This window comes from Corythoichthys intestinalis, chromosome 2 (assembly GCF_030265065.1).
Source record: "Corythoichthys intestinalis isolate RoL2023-P3 chromosome 2, ASM3026506v1, whole genome shotgun sequence".
NCBI classification, from domain to species: Eukaryota; Metazoa; Chordata; class Actinopteri; order Syngnathiformes; family Syngnathidae; genus Corythoichthys; species Corythoichthys intestinalis.
This window is the reverse complement of record NC_080396.1, coordinates 73,911,633-73,936,653: the sequence shown is the minus strand read 5'-3', so window position 1 is coordinate 73,936,653 and position 25,021 is coordinate 73,911,633. Positions and strand designations below refer to the sequence as shown.

The 25,021-nt window shown below is 38.3% G+C and overlaps 2 protein-coding genes across 2 annotated transcripts in view; one reads left to right on the top strand and one right to left on the bottom strand.

The window, feature by feature from the left end:
• Positions 1-11,114: 11,114 nt before the first annotated feature.
• LOC130912495 (pancreatic progenitor cell differentiation and proliferation factor A-like) lies at positions 11,115-18,188 on the bottom strand. Its single transcript, XM_057830620.1, has 5 exons — positions 17,997-18,188; positions 15,824-15,930; positions 14,646-14,723; positions 14,503-14,575; positions 11,115-11,466 (listed from the first exon to the last, which is right to left on the bottom strand). Exons 2-5 carry the CDS (start codon positions 15,876-15,878, stop codon positions 11,325-11,327), a joined length of 348 nt encoding a protein of 115 aa, XP_057686603.1. The 5' UTR covers positions 15,879-15,930; positions 17,997-18,188; the 3' UTR covers positions 11,115-11,324.
• A 2,149-nt stretch (positions 18,189-20,337) lies between these two features.
• Positions 20,338-25,021, top strand: part of LOC130906057 (voltage-dependent L-type calcium channel subunit alpha-1D-like) — a 63,678-nt gene continuing 58,994 nt past the window's right edge. Inside the window, exons 1-4 of the mRNA XM_057819972.1 lie at positions 20,338-20,735; positions 21,915-22,104; positions 22,174-22,279; positions 24,767-24,906. Coding sequence (XP_057675955.1) covers positions 20,717-20,735; positions 21,915-22,104; positions 22,174-22,279; positions 24,767-24,906 — 455 coding nt within the window. The 5' untranslated portion in view covers positions 20,338-20,716. The remainder of the gene's footprint in view (positions 20,736-21,914; positions 22,105-22,173; positions 22,280-24,766; positions 24,907-25,021) is intronic.

Sequence of the window (25,021 nt, the reverse complement as noted above, 5' to 3'; positions counted from 1 at the left end):
TGAAAGATACGACCCTCCCTAATGATGTCCAATGTACAAAAATATATTTATCGTTTAATGAAGACATAAAGGTCCAATTTTGGCAAGACAAAAGTTTTGTAACATAAGCGAATTAAGTAGTGGTGCTGTGAGATCCAAATAGAATATTTTGTATGACTTCTATGGGCTTCGGCAAGGATTCATACAATTTATTGATGAAGTCATCAGGAACATCAAAGAAAGTAGTCTTGCATGCCTCCCGGAATTCATCAACATTCTTGGGTTTCGTCTTCCATGCTTCCTCTTTCATCCTACCCCAGGCATGTTCAATGATGTTCATGTCTGGTGACTGGGCTGGCCAATCCTGGAGGATCTTGATCTTCTTTGCCTTGAAGAATTTTGAGGTACAGATTGAAGTATGCGATGGAACACCATCCTGCTGCAGAATTTGTCCCTTTTTATAGTTAGGAATGTAAGAGGCAGCTAAGATTTTTTGATATTTCAGACTATTTATGTTGCCTTCCACCCTGCAGATCTCTCGCACACCCAATACTGGATGTAACCCCAGACCATGATTTTGCTACCACCAAACTTCACTGTTTTCTGAGTGAATCTCAGATCCATGCGGGCTCCAGTAGGTCTCCTGCGATATTTGTGGCGACTGTGGTGTAATTCATCTGAAAAATCCACTTTTTGCCACTTTTCCAGCGTCCCTCCTTTTGACAGAATGTGGGCCTTGGCAAATGCCACACAGTTTTTTAATTGTCTGCACCCTGAGAGATAAATAGTCTGAAATATCAACAAATCTTAGCTGCCTCTTTCATTACTAACCATAAAAAGGGACAAATTCTGCAGCAGGATGGTGCTCCATCACATACTTCAATCTCTACCTCAAAGTTCCTTAAGGCAAAGAAGATCGAGATCCTCCAGGACTGCCCAGCCCAGTCACCAGACATGAACATCATTGGAGCATGTCTGGGGTAGGATGAAAGAGGAAGCATGGAAGACGAAACCCAAGAATGTTGATGAACTCTGGGAGGCATGCAAGACTGCTTTCTTTGAAGTTCTAGATGACTTCATCAATAAATTGTATGCATCCTTGCCAAACTGCATGGATGCAGTCCTTCAAGCCCATGGAAGTCATACAAAATATTACATTTGGATCGCACAGCTCCACTACTTAATTCGCTTATGTTATGTAACATAATTTTGTATTTGAAGTGCATTTTTTTGTTCAATTTTCACACTACTTCTGTAGGCGACAAAACTTTTGTCTTGCCAAAATTTGACCTTAATGTCTTCATTAAATGATAAATCTTTTTTCTGTGAAACAAATATATTTTTGTACATTCAACATCATTTGGGAGGGTCTTAGCTTTCATATGAGCCATTTCTGAAACCAATTGAATAAATAAAAGTCAGGTTATTAGCAATTGTTTCTACATAATGGATAAGCGACAAGACTTTTGTCAGGGACTGTATATAGCAGTATACTATAATATTAATTCTAGATATTTTATTGATGAATTGTTTTGAATCATTTTGGAAAGGCGAAGTCAGTGTTCTGAATCTGTTTACATTCCATTCTTTTGCACTCGTTAATAGTGGTGTCAACAATAATCGATGCGGCGATGCATCCCGATGCGGGGCATGGACGATTCGATTCGATGCGGGCAACAAGCCGAATCGATTCAGCGCATTTTAAAATATATAAGTACGTTCAAAAATCTTCCCTGCGCAATTCCAGGGATGCAACGGATTTGGTTTCCCCATTTGTATTATTATTCTCATGTTTCTTTTTTTACACACCGCATAACTCTGGTCAAGTTTCCCATCAACCTAGTAGAAGCCAAAATGTCGCCAGATGTCTGCTTTCAATGTCTTAGGTGCATCAATAATCTTTTTCTCGCTGCCTCTTTCTCCGCTTCAGCCATTGTTATGTTATGTCCTATCTCTTAGAGGTTAGATCTTGTGCACGAACCCGATTAACATTTTGGGCCCGACCCGACCCAAAATTCAGGTCGGGCCCAAAATGTTAAGCATTCACGTTCAGGTCGGGTCGGGTTGGGCCGCCGCGCCGGACTAATAAATTATTTAAAAAAAAAAAAAAAAAAATTTTAATGGGATAAAACCGAGAGCAGGCTCTCTGTATTGTGCATTTGCTTGTGCACGCACATGAACGCCGTGGCCCGCATGTTTTTTTTTATATTAAACTTTCCCTGCGTTATTTCATTGTGTAAATGCTTTTATAATGATCATAAAAATATGTAGACCATATAAACATTAAGAAAACTTGCGGTTTTTTTCTGCCAGCTGAGAATTCGTTACGAAGGACACTTTTATTTATGCACACAAAGGCAACAGAAATGTGATCCTTTTGAATCTTCCCCTCTGTGTGTCTGCAAAACCCAAGGTTTTTATTCATATTAAACTTTCCCAGTGTTATTTCGTTATGTAAATGCTTTTATAATGATCATAAAAATATGTAGACTATTTAAACATTAAGAAAACTTGCGTTTTTTTCTGCCAAATCGAAGAAATGAAAATAAATTGCTGCTGCTGCGTTTTTTTTTTCACGTCACTCCAAAAAAAAAAAAAAAAATTGGGGGGTTTTCGGGCTGGGCCTGCAAATCTAGTTGATTGATCGGGCTCAGGCCAGGTCGGACTTCAATACCAGCTTGTCACAACAATACTTGTCGGGTCGGGCTGGATTTTTTAGGCCCGATCTAACCTCTATTGCACATATACAGTATAGTGGGCTAGGCCTACATTTTACTTTTGTTCTACATTGCAATTTAGTTGATGTTTTGTTTGCAACTGAACTGATCCCTGGATTGATATTGCGATAAAGATGCTGCTGCACTACAATATTTTTTTTGTCGTTTTCTTTAATATTTACTTGAATATTTTTATTGATGGGTCATTGTGACTAAAATACAGTGACTGTTATTACTGATTTTGCACAGGAGTTCAGATGTTGCACTGTGTGAAATGCTGCTACTGTGTGTAAAAAAAAAGAGAAAGCCCTGGTCTCTTTCAAAGCACTAATTAAATGCTGTGATCCGTTTTTTTTTTTTTTTTAATATATATATCTGAAAGTATTTTCATTTGACTTCAACCAGGAGTGACACAAAAGCCAATGAAAAGTTGTTTAATGTCTGACTGCATGTGCTGCCTCATGATTCACGAAAAATATGCTTTGCTTTTCATTTTTAATGCTTCCCAGGCTTTAATGCATCGCAATGCATTGCCGAATCGAACGACTCGTGACCCTCTGAATCGAATTGTAGCCCTCCGAGTCGTAATTGAATCGAATCGTGAGGGCAGTGCCGATGCACACCTTTACTAGTTAATGCTATCAGCATTTGACCTCATTGTTTATTTATGCTTAATTGTTGTTATTTACATGTTTATTTGTACTTTAATAAAGAATTTAAGTGTTCCAGCAAGTGTTTGTGAATTAATAAGCGTCACCAAAAAATTAGTTGTTAAAATAGTTTAAAAAAAAAAAAAATTTGAAAGGAAAAAATATTTATTATTATTATTATTATTTATTTATTATTATAAAAATGATTAGATTAGTCGACTAATCGGAAAAATAGTCGTTGACTAATCGGGAGAAAATGAGTCTTTTGGGAGGACAGCTGTAGTTGTGCAGTGTTCCGGATAAATTTCCTCGACACTCTTCTCATCTTTTTAACCCGTGACCCATTTTCATGCCTGTAATATATATAACCATATATATTTATATGTGATATCTCTGGGCAGGATGGCTTAGTGAAGACCCACGGGTTTTTCTCCCAAGTTGCATGACATGTTATGTTATGTATGTTATGTTATGTTTTCCTCTGGCCCGGTGAACTTTCCCCTAGAAAAGCAGCACCCCTCCCCCGCGGAGAGTCCCGTCCGACCTCACCGAACCTTCTGTTTTGGGTCGCGCCACCGGGAATAGTGTGGTTTATGAGCAAGGAGCGCGCGCGCTAGACGCTAAATCCAGTGCAAACAAGCAAGCTCCTCCCTCCTATGGTACACTTTGTTCCGTGCGCTTTGTCGACTTTTTTTCACAATGTTTGGCAAGCACGTTTGTCTCGCCGTTTGAGTGTCGGAATCTTGGCTCTGGAGTTCCTTGTTGCAGCTGTTCCAAAAGGCACTTGGGGAAATCTAGGTCAACCTTTAATAGGGCACTCGTTGGCCGACATTGACATTGGAAGGGGAGGACTAGATTAGACGTCCGGCCGGCACTGTCAATGGCACTCAAAGATGACCAGGTCCAGAATTGAATTCCTTTTGAGTCACTTTCAGTTCATAGGTCACTTTAAATTCATTTTTGGGTCACTTTCAGTTGATTTTGGTTCATGTGCTCATGATTTCTAGTGAACTGCCAGTTCATTGGTCACTTCCTGTTCATTTTGGGTCACTTCATGTCGATTTTGGGTCATTTCCGGTTTATTTTGGGTCACTTTCGGTTCATTTTGGGCTTCATGTTTTTTTAGGGCACGTACAGGTCACTTCCAATGGCGTACCGCAAGCAACACGTCACTTCCGCTCATTAATATTCATGACATTAGCTACTGTTGCTAAGCAAGGACAAGCCACCGTTTGTCCCTAATAGGAAATGAATGGAAATCGTGTACGAAGGAGATGTTTGCAGCGCTAAACCTACCAATTCTCTCCGAAAATGAAGTTCCTGGTGCCAAATTGACTGGCATAGATGTGGAAGAACATAAAAATGTTCAGTTAAAGAAATGGCTTTAGTGTCGAAGGCTGAAAAAGACAAAAAAAACGAGCCGACCTAAGCATAGCTTTAGCTTTTTTTCATCGACGCGACTGACATTCTCCGGTTTCAACAAGCTATCCTTTACCATCAGCCCTGTCTTTCTTATATATCCTCTGGTTGTCCTACGTCTCTTACCGTTCTTGGGGGTAATTTAGTTAGCTTTGTGTAGCGATCGCAAATGCTACTCAGTGACAGCCAACGAACACTTTTAATTTTTTCATTGATAACACATCTTAATCCTATAATTTATTTACACTTCCCCCTTACTAAAGTTGTTTATATATATATATATATATATATATATATATATATATATATATATATATATATATATATATATATATATATATATATATATATATATATAACAGAAACGGTAACAGTGGCAGTCAGATACCATTGTAATTTTTTTCAGGTAATTCATTGTCAGACAGAAGCAGTACGGTACAACGTTACGCTAAAAAAATAAAGTAAAAATATAAAAATGGCTTACCTCAGGGGTCCCCAAACTACGGCCCGCGGGCCGGATACGGCCCGCAGCCACATTTGGTCCGGCCCCCTGAACAAAAAAAAAAAAATTGTTAAAAAGAAAAAAAAAAAAAAAAAAAATTTTTTTTTTTTTTAATAGAGTTATTCATGTCCTGGCTTTTTTCTGTGAAGAACTGAGCAATGGTTATTTGGTTATTATCTATTTAATTAATACAGTATTATTATATTATATTATATTATATTATATTATATTATATTATATTATATTATATTATATTATATTATATTATATTATATTATATTATATTATATTATATTATATTCAGGGGTGCACATAAGTGGTCCGTACATGCGTACTGGACGTAGACAAACGCGCTGGCCCTCAACGGCTTCCATACGCTTTTGCGTACCGATGGCTGACCACTCTATTTGCGGCGGACACGAGAAAATAACTTCTCAAAATGTCGATGAGGCAGGCCACACTGAGTAATTACTTCCGTGTTCCCCCACCCCTGTCAAAAGACAGACAGACGAAAGAGACGTCACCGGAGCTACCGAAAAAAAGGACTTTTGCTGAAAAGTGGCTACAGGAGGTACCATGGCTAGAAGCGAATGATGCTCGCACGGAAATGCGGTACAAAATGTGCCGTGAGAATCCCAATGTCGCCGATTAGAGCAACGCATTTTATGTAGGGTCAAATAATTTCAGCCATCCAAACTTTGAAAAGCACGAAAAAAACAGAGAGCATGTGGCAATTAAGCAAACTATCGATGTCAAACAGGACCCCACTCGCCCTATGGACATGTGGCGGAATAGGGCGGAATAAAGGTAATGAACATGCACTGACAAACGTGTTTTTGCTCGCATTTTACAAAGCTAAACATGCACGTTCAATGAGGTCTTATGAGGAGGACATCCCACTTTTAAAAAGGCTTGGAGTTAATGTGGGAGCCGCATAATGCCCTTTATTTTGAATTGGTGCTTTTATGTTTATTTCTTTACATTTCACTTCAAAGTAATGGCAATTTTGTTGTGCCAGTTGATGTTAATCAAGCATTAACTGTTAATATAATTAATCAAAGTTAATTGGCTCTAAGTAAAGCTTGTCATAAATTTATCGCATCAAGTGGGTCGGCTCTCAAGCTCAATGAGGACCAAGTCACATCTCCAGGTCCTCCTCTGAGAACCTGGGCAAAAAAATTATGTGCACCCCTGATTATATTATATTATATTATATTATATTATATTATATTATATTATATTATATTATATTATATTATATTATATTATATTATATTATTTTATATTATATTATATTATATTATATTAAGGGCTGTCAAAGTTATCGCGTTAACGGGCGGTAATTAATTTTTTTCATTAATCACGTTAAAATATTTGACGCAATTAACGCATATGCCCCGCTCAAACAGATTAAAATGACAGCAGTGTCATGTCCACTTGTTACTTGTGTTTTTTGTCTCCCTCTGCTGGCGCTTGGGTGCGACTGATTTTATGCACCATGAGCATTGTGTAATTCTTGACATCAACAATGGTGAGCTACTAGTTAATTTTTTTGATTGAAAATTTTACCAATTTTATTAAAACGAAAACATTAAGAGGGGTTTTAACATAAAATTTCTATAATTTGTACTAAAATCTATCTTTTAAGAACTACAAGTCTTTCTATCCAGGGATTGCTTTGACAGAATATTAATGTTAATGCCATCTTGTTGATTTATTGTTATAATAAACAAATACAGTACTTATGTACAGTATGTTGAATGTATATATCCGTCTTTGTCTTATCTTTCCATTCCAAAAATAATTTACAGAAAAATAAGGCATATTTTAGAGATGTTTGAATTGCGATTAATTATGATTAATTTTTAAGCTGTGATTAACTCGCTTAAAAATTTTAATCGTTTGACAGCCCTAATTATATTATATTATATTATACTATATTATATTATATCATTTTTATTTTATTTACTTTGGTTCCGTGAAGAATCCAGAAAGGGTTATTTGATTGTGGCTTTCTGAAAAACAATACATTTTTACATTTAGGCACTCCTGCAATCGTCACACTTTTTCTGTTACAAACTGACCCCGGGCCCTCATCAGAGAAGAGAAGGGTTATGTGGCCCTCACAGGAAAAAGTTTGGGGACCCCTGGCTTACCTCTTTGTACTCTGAAAGACCATGCCAACTCAACATAATGTTTACTGCATATGAAACGTGAATGGATTCGCCGAGCTGGTGTTAAAGTCCCGCGCAAGTTGATTCGGTCTTCACATTTTTTCCTCCCGAGTTTTTGGTTTCCGGGAACGTATGAAGAAAACATCCTTCATGGTCGTAATGTCTAGAGTCGTTTCTACAAGTTCCAAAAAAGCAATGCGTGATCGGCATGTCCGTTTTTGAAAGATTACCGGCGAAAAGTAGCACTTTTTACGTTGGGTCTATGCGAGGGCGGGTCTATAATGTCCCACTTCGGCTTTACTTCTGCTTTACGATGCGACGTCACGGTCTAAAAACAGCCTGCGTGCGGTACGCCATTCATTTTGGCTCACTGTCGGGTGAGTTTGGCTCACTTCCGGCTGAGCTTGGCACGTACAGGTCACTTTACATGGATTTTGGGTTACTCCCGGTTCATTTTAGGTTACTTCTTGTTGGTTTTGGCTCACCTTCGGTTGGTTTTGGCACACTTTCGGTTGGTTTTGGCTCACTTTCGGTTAATTTTAGCTTCAAGTTGAGTTTGGTACAGTTCTCTATTAATTCTACAGAACCTCCTATTCATTTTGGGCCACTTTTGTTTTTTGTAGGGCAGGTACAGGTCACTTGCCTTTGAGTTAGTTGTTGTTCATTTTAGGTCACTATTGGTTGGTTTTGGCTCACTTACGGTTGATTGTGGGTCACTTCCGGTTGAGTTTAGCTCATTTCCCTATTAATTCTACAGAACCTCCTGTTCATTTTGGGCCGCTTTGTTTTTTGTAGGGCACGTACAGGTCACCTTCCTTTGATTTTGAGTTACTTTTGGTTCATTATAGGTCACTTCTGGTTGGTTTTGGCTCACTTCCTTATTAATTCTAGGGAACTTTCTGCTCATTGTTCACTTCCTGTTGATTTTGGGTCATTTCTGGTTTATTTTGGGTCACTTCCGGTTCATTTTTGGCACATACAGGTCACTTCCAATTAATTCTGGCTCACTTCCGGTTGGTTTTGGCTCACTTCCGGTTGATTTTGGCTCATTTCTGGTTGGATTTGGCACACTTCCAATTGATTTTGGCTCACCTCCGGTTGATTTTGGCTCACTTCCTTATTAATTCTACGGAACTTCCTGTTCATCGGTTACTGCTGTTTGATTTTGGGTCACTTCTGGGTGATTATGGGTCACTTCCTTATTAATTCTAGGGAACTTCCTGTTCATTGGTTACTTCCAGTTTATTTTGGGTCACTTCCAGATGATTCTTGGTGACTTCCAATTGATTTTGTGTCAATTCCTGTTGATTTTGGCTCACTTCCAGTTGATTTTGGCTCACTTCCTTATTAATTTTAATGGTAAATGGTAAATGGTGTTATACTTATATAGCGCTTTTCCACCTTTCAAGGCGCTCAAAGCGCTTTACACTATCTCACCATCCACCTACTGGTGACGCAGCACCAGGAGCAACGTGGGGTTCAGTATCTTGCTCAAGGACACTTAGGCGTGTTCATCAGGGCAGAGAATTGAACCCACAACCTCTGGGTTGGGGGACAACTACTCTACCACTGAGCCACGCCACCCCGCAATTTTAGGGAACTTCCTGTTCATTGGTTGCTGCTGATTGATTTTGGGTCACTTCCGGATGATTCTGGGTCACTTCCAATTGATTCTGGCTCACTTCCAATTGATTTTGGGTCAATTCCGGTTAATTTTGGGTCATTTTCGGTTGATTTTGGGTCACTTCCTCACTAATTCTAGGGAACTTCCTCTTCATTGGTTACTGCTGGTTGATTTTGGGTGACTTCCAGATGATTCTTGGTCACTTCCAATTGATTTTGGGTCAATTCCGGTTGATTTTGGCTCACTTCTTTATTAATTCTCGGGAACATCTTGCTCATTGGTTACTTCCAGTTTATTTTGGGTCACTTCCAGATGATTCTTGGTGACTTCCAATTGATTTTGTTTCAATTCCTGTTGATTTTGGCTCGCTTCCAGTTGATTTTGGCTCACTTCCTTAATAATTTTGGGGAACTTCCTCTTCATTGGTTGCTGCTGGTTGATTTAGGGTGACTTCCGGATGATTCTGGGTCACTTCCAATTGATTTTGGGGAACTTCCTGTTCATTGGTCACTTATTTTTCATTTTGGGTCACTTCTTGTTAATTTTGCATCACTTCCGGTTGATTTTGGGTCACTGCCGGTTCATTTTGGCTCAATTCTTGTTGGTTTTGGCTCACTTTCTTATTATATCTAGTGAACTTCCTGTCCATTCGTCACTTCTTGTTGATTTTAGAGCATTCCTGTTTGTTTTTCATAACTATATACCATATATAAATGCATCACAATTTAAAGTCATTTGATTGTAATTATCTTCATTTGAAAACATGAATTAATCATTTTATTAATTTGTATTAAATACACACGTGTGTGTATAAATACTATATAGTATATGTGTCTGTACGTACTGTATATAAACAATATTTTAGTATTGTAATGAGGGCGAGGAATGGAAGTTGTTTTATCTCGCTTATTGAGACAATAATTAAATCACCTCCATTGATGCAGCTTTGCTTCCATATATGCCAATTTAATGTCCCGAGCTCCTCTTAAAGGGAACCCAGTAATTTTCAGCAAAAAGAGTGGCGCCTCCGACCGCTCAAGAGCGGTCTGGCTGACCTACCTTTGCTCTGTGGCAAGGCAGCGCCTTATGTAATACGCAGACCACATCTGGCGGTTACGCAACCTCGGAGAAAAGGGTTTTGAGGAAAAAAATGTATGTACACTGTTATTTTCAAGCTCAGGGCCTCTAAGCAGAGGCCTTGGGAGTTTGCCCTAGGACTTACACTCTTCTGGCCTGAGGCTTCAGATGTTGTTCCTGGGTCAATTTCTTTATAGGTTGTCAATAGTATCCCCAGTATAAATGAACTTATTTGATATGCTCCCATTGTGGTCGTTCATTCGGTTTTATTTATTCGGAGAAAGCAGCAAGCATGAAGGGATTATGGGGGGACAGAAAGGAAGCAGACAGAAGAAATGAACATACAAGAAATACATTGTTACACGCCTATGCTACCAGTGAACATAGTGGTGCTATTGTTAGGTAATAAAATTAACCTGCAGACACTGTGGGGGGCCTGATAACAGAGGGGAAAGAGGAGTCAAAAGGAGGGTCCATAATGTTGAATATAATTGGCCAGTGAAGAAAACAGTTTGGACATGAAGGTTATGGTGTCCTGAAAAAGGGACCCAACTTATTATTATTGTGAACATTTTTTTTCTTTGAAATATGAAGGAAACAAAAGGCATGCAAATTCAGACAAAATTGGCCAAAGTGTTAAAGAGTCAAATACTTTTGGACTTTTTGGATAGTTATTTTGTGATTTAGGGGTACTCAAAAGGGTTAATAACGAAATTTGGGTTACGTCGCCAGCGTAGGAACGGAGCTCATTCTAGCCCGGGGAGTACATGTATTGTCAATATGCCTCTTTTCACTTCCTGACAGCGTCTACGTGGCTCCCTCCATTTTGTTAGTGTGAAACGACCTTTATAGTTTCACTTATTTCTGTTTTTTAAATTTGGCACTCCTGTGATTCCATAGTAAAGTGCTGCATGAATGAGTTTATTAAAGTGAAAAAAAAAACAAAAACAAAAAAAAAACCAACGGGAGAGCAATGCTGGATTTTTATTTTATTTTATTTGTATCCGCAATGATGAGAAACCACAAAGAAATGGATGAAAAACATGTCGTTTTTTGGTCGTCATACAAATGAAAACTATACAAGAAAAAAAGCAAATGTATTTAGCGTAATAGGTGGTGGTCGTCGGCGCCGCCATCTCCGTCTGGAAGGTGACGGCAAGTCGGCGCCAAGGGGGCGGGGCTTTAGGAAGAGGTGGCGGGCGGCTGGGGGGGAGCGGGGGCGTCTGGCTTAACCGTGTCGCTGCTCTCGCTCACTTGGCGCTTGAGCAGCATTTCCCTGGCCACGCAGGTCACCTGACCATTGCCCACTGTGTAGATCCCGTTTCTGACCAAAGACAAAAAAGTACTTTACAAAAATTGTGGAAAACGTGCAAAAAGCCGGCGGGGACGTCTGGACGAGGAGTTGATGTCAAACATTTTTTATTTTGAACCTCTTGATAAAAAAAAAATTAATAATAATAAATCATTGGCTAAAAACATTTATATAAAAACGTTTTTATAATATACATACACAGGGTGTTCCAAAATGTTTGACCCCATTTCGTCGGCCATTACTTTTGACAATTTTCCTTGGAATGACCTCAAATTCCCCCCCCCCCCCCCCCCCCCCAAAGTTTTTGTGTGTAACGTTTGGCATTTCAGGTTAAAAAATGCCGTTCACCTCAAAAGAAAAGCCATTTTGATTGTTGGAATATGCTCGGACTCAGTTACCGAAGACCGTGCAGCATGCCTTCTTCACAAATTTGGCAAGGGAGGCACCAACTAAACAACAAAACAGAATTACAGCTGCACTGGAAACTTACCGAAGACATGCTACAGCAAGTTTGGCACGAACTCTAATACAGACTCGACATGTGCAAAATCACAGGCGGCGCTCACATTGAACATTTATGAAAATCTGTCATAGAACCAACAAATACAGTGGGGCAAATAAGTATTTAGTCAACCACTAATTGTGCAAGTTCTCCCACTTGAAAATATTAGAGAGGCCTGTAATTGTCAACATGGGTAAACCTCAACCATGAGAGACAGAATGTAGAAGAAAAACACAGAAAATCACGTTTGATTTTTAAAGAGTTTATTTGCAAATCATGGTGGAAAATAAGTATTTGGTCAATACCAAAAGTTCATCTCAATACTTTGTAATGTACCCTTTGCTGGCAATAACGGAGGCCAAACGTTTTCTGTAACTCTTCACAAGCTTGTCACACACTGTTGCTGGTATTTTAATCCATTCCTCCATGCAGATCTCTTCTAGAGCAGTGATTTTTTGGGGCTGTTGTTGGGCAACATGGACTTTTAACTCCCTCCACAGATTTTCTATGTGGTTGAGATCTGGAGATTGGCTAGGCCACTCCAGGACCTTGAAATGCTTTTTACGAAGCCACTCCTTTGTTGCCCTGGCTGTGTGTTTGGGATCATTGTCATGCTGAAAGACCCAGCCACGTCTCATCTTCAATGCCCTTGCTGATGGAAGGAGATTTTCAGTCAAAATCTCTCGATACATGGCCCCATTCATTATTTCCTTTACACAGATCAGTCGTCCTGGTCCCTTTGCAGAAAAACAGCCCCAAAGCATGATGTTTGCCCCCCATGCTTCACAGTGGGTATGGTGTTCTTCGGATGCAATTCAGTATTCTTTCTCCACCAGAACCTGTGTTTCTACCAAAAAGTTCTATTTTGGTTTCATCTGACCATAACAAATTCTCCCAATCCTCTTCTGGATCATCCAAATGCTCTCTAGCGAACCGCAGACGGGCCTGGACGTGTACTGGCTTGAGCAGGGGAACACGTCTGGCAGTGCAGGATTTGAGTCCTTGGCGGCGCATTGTGTTACTGATGGTAGCCTTTTTTACTGTGGTCCCAGCTCTCTGTAAGTCATTCACCCGGTGCCCCCGTGTGGTTCTGGGATTGTTGCTCACCGTTCTTGTTATTTTGACGCCACGTGGTGAGATCTTGCATGGAGCCCCAGATCGAGGGAGATTATCAGTGGTCTTGGATGTCTTCCATTTTCTAATAATTGCTCCCATAGTTGATTTCTTTACACCAAGTGTTTTACCTATTGCAGATTCAGTCTTCCCAGCCTGGTGCAGGTCTACAATTTTGTCTCTGGTGTCCTTTGACAGCTCTTTGGTCTTGGCCATAGTGGAGTTTGGAGTGTCTAAGGTTGTGGACAGGTGTCTTTTATACCGATAATGAGTTAAAACAGGTGCCATTAATACAAGTACCGAGTGGAGCCTTGTTAGAAGAAGTGAGACCTCTTTGACAGCCAGAAATCTTGCTTGTTTGCAGGTGACCAAATACTTATTTCCCCACTCTAATTTGGAAATAAATTATTTAAAAATCAAACAATGTGATTTTGTGTTTTTACCCACATTCTGTCTCTCATGGTTGAGGTTTACCCATATTGACATTTACAGGCCTCTCTAATCTTCTCGAGTAGGAGAACTTGCACAATTGGTGGTTGACTAAATAATTATTTGCCCCACTGTATTTGTACTTTTCTTTGTAAATTTAACCAATAAAACTTATGACCTTTAACAAAGAGTATTTAGTTTCATTAAGATTCATCGAGTATTTTCCGAGATATGGGCATTTACAATGGGGTCAACCATTTTGGAACACCCTGTATTTTTATATAATTATGAATAGTTTAATTTTTTAAATAAATACAGATACAAAAATTTTATAATTTAATTTTTTTAAAAATACGTTTTAAAATTTATATATATTTTTATAATTATGAAATACAGCATACGACTTTTTAATTAGTACATAAATTATACTAGAAATATATATTTTTTTTATAATTTTATGAATACAGATAAATAATGGCAAAATCCTGAAATAAAAATAAAATGCATTTGCCTTTTCTTAAAAATAAGTTTATTTATACAAATATATATTTTTTTAAATTCATATTCCGATAACCAAAGCATTGGAGGTATACACATGCACATTAAAAAAGTTGTCATTTGTCAAAATAAAAAAAAATAAAAAAAAAAAAATATATATATATATATATATACACATTTCTTACTTGCAAAATACATTAAAATCAATAAATATTGCCTTTATTAATCATTTCTTAAATGTACAAAAAAACAGTAAACTAGTTTTACAATCAATTTCAATGTATTAGTTCATAAAGGGAGAAAAAAAGATTTTCAAAAGTAAAAATCAACGTTCCCGTTATTTAAAAAAAAAAAAAATCTATTTTATATACTGTATCTCTTAAAATGTTTTTTTTTTTTTAAAGGAAAAAAAAAAATCAAAATATTCTTGGATCTTTGTAGTCCTCATCATTTTAACGAAAAAAACATGAGGTGGATTTATGTTATTGAGTGAAAAATATGCTTACTTTTGGCTTTCGGGTGTGGGTTTTGCAAAGAAAAAGGAGGTCCACCAGTGGCCCGAGTCTTGCCTGGGAAGTCCTGACAAAGAAAAGCGCGCACTTACAACAAATCAAAGAAGAAGAAGAGGAGGTTGAAGTGCGCCACCTACCAGGGTGGTGCGGTATGACCTCTCCTGAGTATTCCGCGCTGCTACATGAGCTGCTGCTGGAGGTGGACCCGATGCGCCCTGCAAACACATATATTTTTTTAGAGCTACCGGACTGACAGGCTGTCTGGAATTCCAGGCTTGCAGAGCAGACCTTCCTATAGAAAAGGCTAGATGCCTGAAATTCTATTCTGGAGCATTTAAAAGCCACTTTGTCGCTTCTTGTTTCAATTTTCAAGCATTTCTGGGTCACTTCATGTTGATCTGTGGCCATTTCTGGGTGACATGTTTTTGGATCATATCCAGATAACTTCCTGTTGTGATCATTTTTTTTCCCCTCTGGCATTTTCGGGTTAGTTCCTGTTGTTGATTTTTCTTCCAGCATTTCTGGGTCACTTCCTGTTTTTTCCCACGCCTCTGGCATTTCCGGGTCACTTCCTCTTGTTTTTTTTTTTTCTTGCCTGCATTTCTGTGTCACATCCTGCTGTTTTCCACCAGCACTTTTTGTGTCACTTCCTGTTGTTGTGGTTGTTTTTCTTTTCCACCGGCACTTCCGTGTCACTTCCTATTGTTGTTTTGTCCACCGGCACTTCCATATCACTTCCTGTTTTTTTTCCCACAGCCCTTTCAGATCACTTCCTGTTTGTTTTTTTTCGGCATTTCCGGGTCAATTCCTGTCCCCCCCCCAACAAATCCATATCACTTCCTCCTAATCCCCCCCCCCCCCACACACACACACACGCACACAAATCCATATCACTTCCTCCATTTTTTTTCCCATGTTTACTTCCAGGTCCCATTTCTTTCTCAACATATCCAGGTCATTTTCTCTCGGCATATTGAAGTCACTTCCAGTTTTTGGGGAATCTCCTGTTGATTTTTTTTTTTTTTTAGCAAACCCTAACCCATCCACATCACTTCCTGTTGATATAGTCTCCTTTTTAAATATCACATGTATAGCACTAGATGCAAAAATTCCGTTGGTGGCGTCCATAACTGGCGACTCTCTTAAAGCCGTTGATTTTGTTTGCCACTAAGTTAGAAAATTCTCAATGAAAGTCCCAGTCCTTGTTAAGCCAACCAAAGTAAGACTTTTTAAAACCTTTTTTAAAAACTAGCCTAGTCATCTCAAAAAAATGTTTGATGATGACCGCTTTCGGAAAGCCCGAGGTGACACTTACTTCTGTAGTAATCGTGAGTGGCGACGAGGGAACCGCCGGATGGAATGGCTGCCATTTTCTCCGACCTGGGGTGGAAAACCGCTAAACAATGGATGAAATTTGGCGATCTGGGAAAAAACAACACAAAAAAACAAAAACAAATGACACACAAGTCTGGCTTGTACGCGCCTGCCACAATTAGTTTTGAACTCTGCATTGGCCCCTCCCAATCCAAATGGATTGGACATTTAGCCCAGTCAATGGCACGTAAAGACGAGCATTCAAAGCCATAACTCCTAGTTTAGATGATTTGGATGTATATATGTACAAATCAATACAAAACAAGGAGTCCGATTTGGGTCACTTCCTGTTTATTTTTAGAGCATTCTGTCTTCATTAGGATATTTACAGGTTACTTCCTATTGATTTCAGGGCTTTTTCTGAAAATTATAGGAAATTCACAAGTCAGTTTTTTTTTTTTTTTTTTAATTTTAGGTCACTTTCTGTAAGTTTTGGGTCACCGCCAAGTCGATAACTAAATTTTGAATCATGTCCTGTTGATTTTAGGGGCTTTTCTTGTTCACTGGTCACTTCATGTTGATTTTGGGGCATTTCAAGATAACTTTCTTGTTGATTCTGGGTCACGTCCTGTATGTATGAGAGTATAGCAGCTGCTGTAAATTTTGGATCATTTTTAAAATTGATTTTAAGGCGTGTGTGTGTCACTTCCTGTTGATTTTGGGGTAACTTAGGGCACTTAAAGGTCACTTTCCTTTAATTTTGAGTCTCTGTACATCGGGGGGATATTTGAGGTTGGTGCAAATTATGAACATTAGGGGTGAAATTGAAAAAATTAAAAATCATTTTAAAGGTTTTGCTACAAAATACCATTGATTCCACAGATGGGAAATAGATGGAAAGCCTTATTTTTTAGGGTTTTCTGATTTTGTGGACAGGAAAAGGTGAGCAGATGAAGCTTAAACTGATATGACACTCGGCAGATGGCTCAGGTGGGGATTTCAATCAGCGGGTGAGGACACCTTGTACTGCGTGAACAACAACAACAAGAACGGACCTTTCACAATAAAAGCACGCTTTGCCAGAAGCCAGAAAAGGTAGTTTCGGTTTGAAATCTAAACGTGATGGAAGATCTACAAATGTAAAAAAAAAAAAACAACAACAACAAAACTTACACAGTAAAAATGACAATATATACTAATTTAAAAATTGATTCAAACATTTATTTTTAAACTTATTTACCGTTTTTATTACAAAAAGAAGAAATCTGTAAACATTTTTGGATTAACAAGAAAATAAGGGGGGGGGGGGGAGTACATTTTCTCTTTTAATTTTAAGTTAATCAGCCAGAAAAAGACATTTCAGTCTGAAATTTAAATGTAGGGAAGATGTTCAAAAAAGAACTTTGAATCTATTTTTAAATTCAAAGATTTATTATTTATTTTTTTATGATAAGGGGTAAATTAAACATTTTTTCATTTTTGGGTTTACAAAAAATAAGGGGGGGGGGCAAGTAGATTTCTTATTTATTTATACAGCCAGAAAAAAAAGACGTTTCAGTCTGCAAATAAAAAACAATTTAAAAATAGATTTTTAAAAAATGTACTAAGGAATTTACAGATCATACCGTTTTTTTTTTTTTTTTTTTTTTGGAGGAAAAAAATGTTAACAGAGAAAATTTACCGTTTTTCTTCAATGTCTTTTTAGTTGAACGGGAGAAAAACAGTAAATACTCTCCAATTACGACCAGCTGGAGCATTTTTTCATCCCATTTCTATTAAACATAGATTTTTTATTTATTTATTTATTGTCCTTCCTATATATGGTTATTAATATGTATATATGTTATTCACCAAAGCGTTTGTAAATCCGTCGAAAATTGAAGAGAAAAGCGTGGAAAGTCACACTAAAACTCCCCTGACCGCACTAAGATGGCCGCCAGTTCCTTACGCTAGCCTTTTTATGTGATAAATATGCCCGATTTAGCGAGTAATCTACTGAAAAACAAGAGATTTCCTCGACTAACGACGACCTGCCCTCTATTTTTCCTCCCTCCACAAGATTAAAAGTTGTTTTTGTTCCATTTTGGGCTGCTTTCGCTCACGCGTGTGTCTGCGTAAACAAGCTTCGGTCCGGTCTGATCCGGTCGGTCCTGAAGCTGATTAGCTCAACTCACCCTTCGGAAGGCTTTCGCGCTCGAGCGGCTGAGAGGTTCGGATGGCAGAGGAGAAGATGTTCTTCTCAGTGGTACCGAGGACCCATTTGCGGACGGACGTCGACGGGTGTTGACCTTCTCGAGGTCGAAGGATGGATGGCAGGATAAGCTGGGTGTGGAGGACACTGTTTGACGCAGGAAGGAGGGTGGGCTGTTTTTATTCGCTCCGGGGGCGGGGCGAAAGTCGAGAGGCGGGGTCGAGGGAAAGGAACGTGACCTCGATCACGAGTGGGGAAACGAGGCACGACTCCTCCCTCCCCTCCCTGCTTTCAAATTCACGTCCCGGAAGTTCCAGGACTTGTCAATAGAGGGCGTCGCCCTCGTCAGAATAAAAACCAAAAAACTTGGTACATAAAACTACAGTTCTACTAAACATAAAAATTATACATACAAAATTCAATTGAAAAATATCACCCAAAATTTAGGAAATCATAAATAAAATTTAAAACAAAAAGGAAAATTTAAAAATATCACAAATAATTGGAACATCATTTAAGAAAAAAAGAAAATAAAGAAAATTAAATTAAACACATACAAATAAAAATATCCTCAAATAAAAAAAAAATATTCGAAACATTATATACAACATTAAATTGAAAATTATAACAAAAAATTAGAAAATCATTTTGAAAAAAGAAAATACAGAAAATTTTATTTTAAACAATAAAACCAATATCTTAAATTAACAAAAATCGTTTTAAAATATTTTTTAAAATCATTTTAAAATACAACGAAAAATGGGAAAACGGCAAAATATAGACAATTAAAAAAATAAACTAAAAATATCATGAATGAAAAAAATAATTACATCATTTCAGAGAAAAAGAAAATGTAGAAAATTAAATTAAAAATATACAACTAAAAATATCCTCAAATTAAAAAAAAAATACTCCAAAATGTATATACAATATCAAATTGAAAAATGTAACAAAAAATATAAAAATAATTTTAAAAAAAGGAAATATAGAAAATTGAATGTAAAATAAAAAATAAAACAAATATCTCAAATTAACAAAAATATTTTTAAAATATAGCAAATTTAATTTTAAAAATGCAAAAAAATGGGAAAACATCAATATATAGAAAATTTTAAAAATAAAAATATCTTAAATGAAAAAAAATAATATCTTGAAAAAATACAACAAAAATTCGAAATTCTAATTTAAAAAATTATATAAACACGATTTAGAGGTTTTTTTTTTAAAAAGTAAAAAAAAAAAAAAAAAAAGAATGTATTAATCCCTAAAAATCTTTAATATATTTAAAAAATTATTATATTTAATATTTATTTTTTACCTGTACTTATCTTAAAATAAATAGACAAAACAAATTTATTTAAAAAAAAAAAAAAAAATTTAAATACTAAAACTGGAAAATCCTGAATTAACAAAACAGCAAAATATAGAAAAATGAAATTTAAAACTAAAAATATCCGAAATTAACAAATAATAAAAAATAGACAATTACATTGAAACAAAACGACTAAAATTGAAAATCTAATGGAAAGATCATTAAAAAAAAAACAATGTAAGAAATCGAATTAAATAAAAATATTTCCCTTTTTGTTATCAACCTACAACATTTTTAATATATATTTAAATTTTTATATTCAATCTTTAATTTTCTATTGTACTTTTTATTATGTTAAAATGTTTTTTAAATACACAAATTTCAACATGAATAAAAAAATGAGCAATTTATGAATAAATCCCACCCTTTTTATTTTCATAATTTCCTAGTCTGACATTTGTTCCAACAGAAAGTGAATCCAAATTTCCATCTAAACCGAATTTGAAATGCTAAATTTGAATTTGAGAAAGGTACTCCAATACAGTATATCAATAACGTCCTTTGAAACTTCCAGAGGCACTTTAGCGCCCTCTCGCGGTTGTATTTGGTAATAGGGCACCGCCTGGGTTCAACACGCTTCCAGTCTCCCACTTCAAATAGATTGGACTAGTGATGAACTCATTAAAATTCACACTAGCAGAAGCATGAAAACCAACATGGTCTCCGAGGGGCGACATCCCATCAAAGTCAATGCATTGACATTCAAATCAAGTTAAAATTTGCTTATTTGTCAAACGATTGTTTTATCAATGTCAAAGCATCTGCTGTGAAGTCGTTGGCTGCCAGTGACGGCGCTATATAAACGTCCAATCCATTTGAAGTGGCAGGGTTAGCATTGTCAGCGAATTAACAAACAACATTCTCCCGCTTCAAACGGATTGGACGTCTGCTCTAGTTGGTCAAAGTGCACCACCTGCCGTTTGTTCATAGTACTGCACAGCGGTGTAGCCAAAAAGTACCTAGTTCCCAAAGTGGAGGAAAGTGGAAGACGTTCCCAAATTGTCCTCAGTATTAGTTTGTTTTTGTTTTGTTTTTTTGTCTTCAAGCAAATTCCTCCACCTGGAGGAACTTTAGCGCCCCCCCAGAAGATTTTCCCGCTCATCCCTCTAAACGGCTCAACTGCTTTAATCCCAACGCGGGTGTCAGCGCCAGTGCTTCACACTTTGGCCCGATTCGCCGCGAGCGCGGACGAAATTTGCTTCTTCTGCGTTTGTGAGGACGCACGTGTGCGCACGCACGCTGGACGGCTGTGACCCGTGCAGACTTTTAGGGCGCCGGTGGCCTTACGGCGATCCCGGAGCGAACGGACTTGAGGGTGGTAAACTTCAGGCATGGAGGGGGGCAAGAAAGGTAAGGGACCTGCCGGCTCGTTAGCCATTTATAGAGCGCTTGACCATATTTTTTTGGTAATTGTTGTATTTCAAACAAAACTTAACTCCATGAAACTTGGCGTACACATACGTGTACATGACATTTACATTACATTTAGTAATAGTACATGAGCTGAAATGTCATGTCCCCTGATGTGGACGCCAGGTCTCAATTATAAATGTGGGGATGCTTTTGCAAAGCCCAAACTGACCCAAATGGTACAGGAAATGACAGTTGGACAGATAATGGCCTGAAAATGCCATAAAATCGAGAGGGTATGACTTAGAATGTAAAGAAAGTGACATGTCAATACCCCAAAATCTAATGAACAGAGGTGACCCAGAAATGCCCCCAAATCAAGATGAAGTATCTCTAAATGTACAGGAAGTCACATGTAAATGCCCCAAAATCAACAGGAAGTGACTAGTTAAAAGGGCGTGACCTGGAAATGCCTTAAAATCAACAGGAAGTGACCATTGAACTCGAAGTGATTAAAGATGCCCTAAAATCAAGAGGATATGACAATCAAAATGATATATTTCAAAATGTACTGGAAGTGAATCAGGAATGGCCTAAAATCAACAGGAAGTAACCAGTAAACAGGAAGTGACCCAGAAATCAACAGGATATGTTTCAAAATGTAAAGGAAATGAATCAGGAATGCCTCAAAATCATCAGTCCCCCAAAATCAACAGAAAGGGCCTCAGAGTCAACAGGAGGAGAGCTGGAAATACCCCAAAATCAACAGGAAGTAATCAGTGAACAGGAAGTGACTCAGAAATGCCCTAAAATCAACAAGATATGTTTCATAATGTACAGGAAGTGCATCAGAAATGCCCCAAAATCATCATTAAGTGCCCCGAAATTAACAGAAAGTGCCTTGTAATCAACAGAAAGTGACCTTGAAATGCCCCAAAATCAACAGGAAGTGACCGGTGAACAGGAAGTGACCCAGAAATCCATAGAATATGTTTTGAAATGTACACGAAGTGAGTAAGGAATGCCCCAAAATCATCAGCCAATACCCCAAGACCAACAGAATGTGCCAAGGAATCAACAGGAAGTGACCCCAGAGTAACCCAAAATGTGCAGGAAGTGACCTATGAACATCGAGCAGCAAAACTAGCGCTAACCGTGGCTCTCCCCCGCATTTGTCAGATGGCCCTCCGGGGGGCGACGGAGGCAAATCCGACACGCTGGGCTCGACGGGCTCGGCCAAAAAGAGAGGGGGCGGGGCCAAGAAGGCCATGCAGGCCAACAAGTCGGCCCTGCGAGCCCCCCGAGCCCTGTGCTGCCTGACCCTCAGCAACCCCATCCGCATGGCGGCGCTGGCGCTGGTGGAGTGGAAATATCCTTTGACCCAAAACGAAAACTCACCTAATGTTGTCTTTGATGACGCCTTAACCACCATCTTTAGGCCCTTTGACATCTTCATCCTCCTGGCCATCTTTGCCAACTGCGTGGCCATGGGGGTGACTAAGCCGTACCCCGACGACGACTCCAACGCTACCAACCATCAACTGGTGTGTTTCGACAAAAGTTTTCATAGATAGATAGATAGATAGATAGATAGATAGATAGATAGATAGATAGATAGATAGATAGATAGATAGATAGATAGATAGATAGATAGATAGATAGATAGATAGATAGATAGATAGATAGATAGATAGAAGTACAAGCCTTGGACATATCATTTTACAGTAGTACAAGTTCTGGCAAGTACATGTACTTCTAATAGAGCTACATGCAAGTACACATACTTGTAGTACAATAAAAGCAAGGTACACGTACTTGTAATACAAACATGCAAGTTCATGTACTTCTAGTACAAGCACTTGTACTACGAGCGCAAGTCCACGCACGTACATGTTCTACTAGCGCAGGCTCACTGAAGTACATGTACAACTAGTGCAAGTCCACGCACATGTACTTCTAACACTAGTCCATTCAAGTACATGGACTTCTAGCGCTAGTCCACTCAAGTACTTCTGGTGCACATGTACTACTAGCGCAAGTTCATGTACTTCTAGCACAAGTCCACTGAAGTACATGTACTACTAGCGCAAGTACATATACTGCTAGTGCAAGTCCATGCAAATACGTACTTGTACTGCTAGCGTAAGTCCACGCAAATAAACGTACTGCTAGCGCAAGTCCAGGCAAGTACATGTACTTCGAGCTAGCGCAAGTCCTCTCAAGTACATGTACTACTCTAGCGCACATCCACGAAAGTACATGTACTACTAGCGCAAGTCCAAGCAAGTAAATGTACTTCTTGTCCACTGAAGTACATGTACTGTACTGTACTTCTAGCGCAAGTCCCCTCAAGTACATGTATTTCTAGCGCAAGTCCACGCAAGTACATGTACTTCTAGCGCAAGTGTACTCAAGTACATGTAATACTAGCCCAAGTCCACGCAAGTAAATTTACTTCTAGTCCACTGAAGTACATGTACTGTACTGTACTTCCAGCGCAGGTCCACTCAAGTACATGTATTTCTAGCGCAAGTCCACGCAAGTACATGTACTTCTAGCGCAAGTGTACTCAAGTACATGTAATACTAGCCCAAGTCCACGCAAGTAAATTTACTTCTAGTCCACTGAAGTACATGTACTGTACTGTACTTCCAGCGCAGGTCCACTCAAGTACATGTATTTCTAGCGCAAGTCCACGCAAGTACATATACTTCTAGTCCACTCAAGTACATGTACTTCTAGTCCACTCAAGTACATGTACTTCTAGCGCAAGTCCACTCAAGTACATGTACTTTTAATGTCGTCAGTGTACTTCTAGTACAAGTCCTTGTAGTAAAATAAATGCAACTTGTCATGGTTCACACATGTACACGTTTGAAGTGCAAAATCACGTAAGTATGTGTACTTCTAGTCCAATAAATACAAGTACACGTACTTGTAGAATAACAAATCTAAGTACACGTAATTGAAGTACACACAAGTACATGTAGTACAAGTACTTCTAATAGAAGTACATGTATGTAGTTGTACATCTGGTAAAGGTAAACACAAGTACATGTACTTCAAGGAGAAGTACATGTACTTGTAGTACAATAAATGCAAGTACACATACTTGTACTACAATAAATGGGCACTTGTCATGGTCTATGCTAGTACACATACTTTTAGTATACAGTATGTACACTTACTTGCAGTACAAGTACCTGTAAGTACACATACTTCTCATAGAAGAACATGCAAGTACACATACTTGTAGTACAATAAATGCAACTTGTTGTGATTCACACAAGTATGCATACTTGTATAAGTAGTAGTATAGGTTCACGCAAGTACATGTACTTGTAGCACAATAAATGCAAGTACACGTAATAGAAGTACACATACTTGTAGGACACCCAAGTACATGTATTGTAGTACATGCAAGTACTACAAGTACACGTACTTGTAGTACAGTAAATGCAACGTCTTGTGGTACATGTGAGTACACATACTTGTTGTACAGTAAATGCAACTTCTTGTGGTCCACGAAAGTACTCAAACTAGTCGTATAAGTTCACGCAAGTACACGTACTTGTAGAACAATGTATGCAATAAATGCAAAGTGTATATACTTGTAATAGTACAATAAATGCAAGTGTATATACTTGTAATAGAAGAACATGCAAGTATGTGTACTTGTATTACAATTAATGCAAGTACACATACTTGTTATTGAAGAACACACAAGTACGCATACCTGTAGTACAAGCGTCAGCGTAGATGTTCAAACCTACTGACGTGGGAGGGCTGAAACCCAATGAACAAATGTATTGATCAACTCACCAGAAGGGTGATTGGACGTCTAGCGTCATCGATGGCACCGAAGTAGTTAAGCGGCAGGTTTGGCTAAAAGGATTGGCTGACTGACCGGCTTACGCGGTCAGTGGGTTAAAGAGGTTAGCGGGCCAGAAACCGTTATCTGGAGCAGGGGGGTGCTGGAGCCTGTCGTGACTGAAGATGGCGGACTTTTTCTTCTGTTCTTCTGCTCTCAGGAACAAGTGGAATATGTCTTCCTGGTCATCTTCACCATCGAGACTTTTACCAAGATTCTGGCTTACGGTTTGGTCATGCACCCCAGCGCCTACATCCGCAGTGGATGGAACTTGCTGGATTTCATCATCGTCATTGTCGGGTATTCAAAATAAAAGCCGACCAGTTGTGCTCGAGTCCGGTCATCCCGCTAACATTGCCGTTGATGGTGATAGACATCCAGTCAACAGTAAATTCCATAATTCCATGATGGTGGT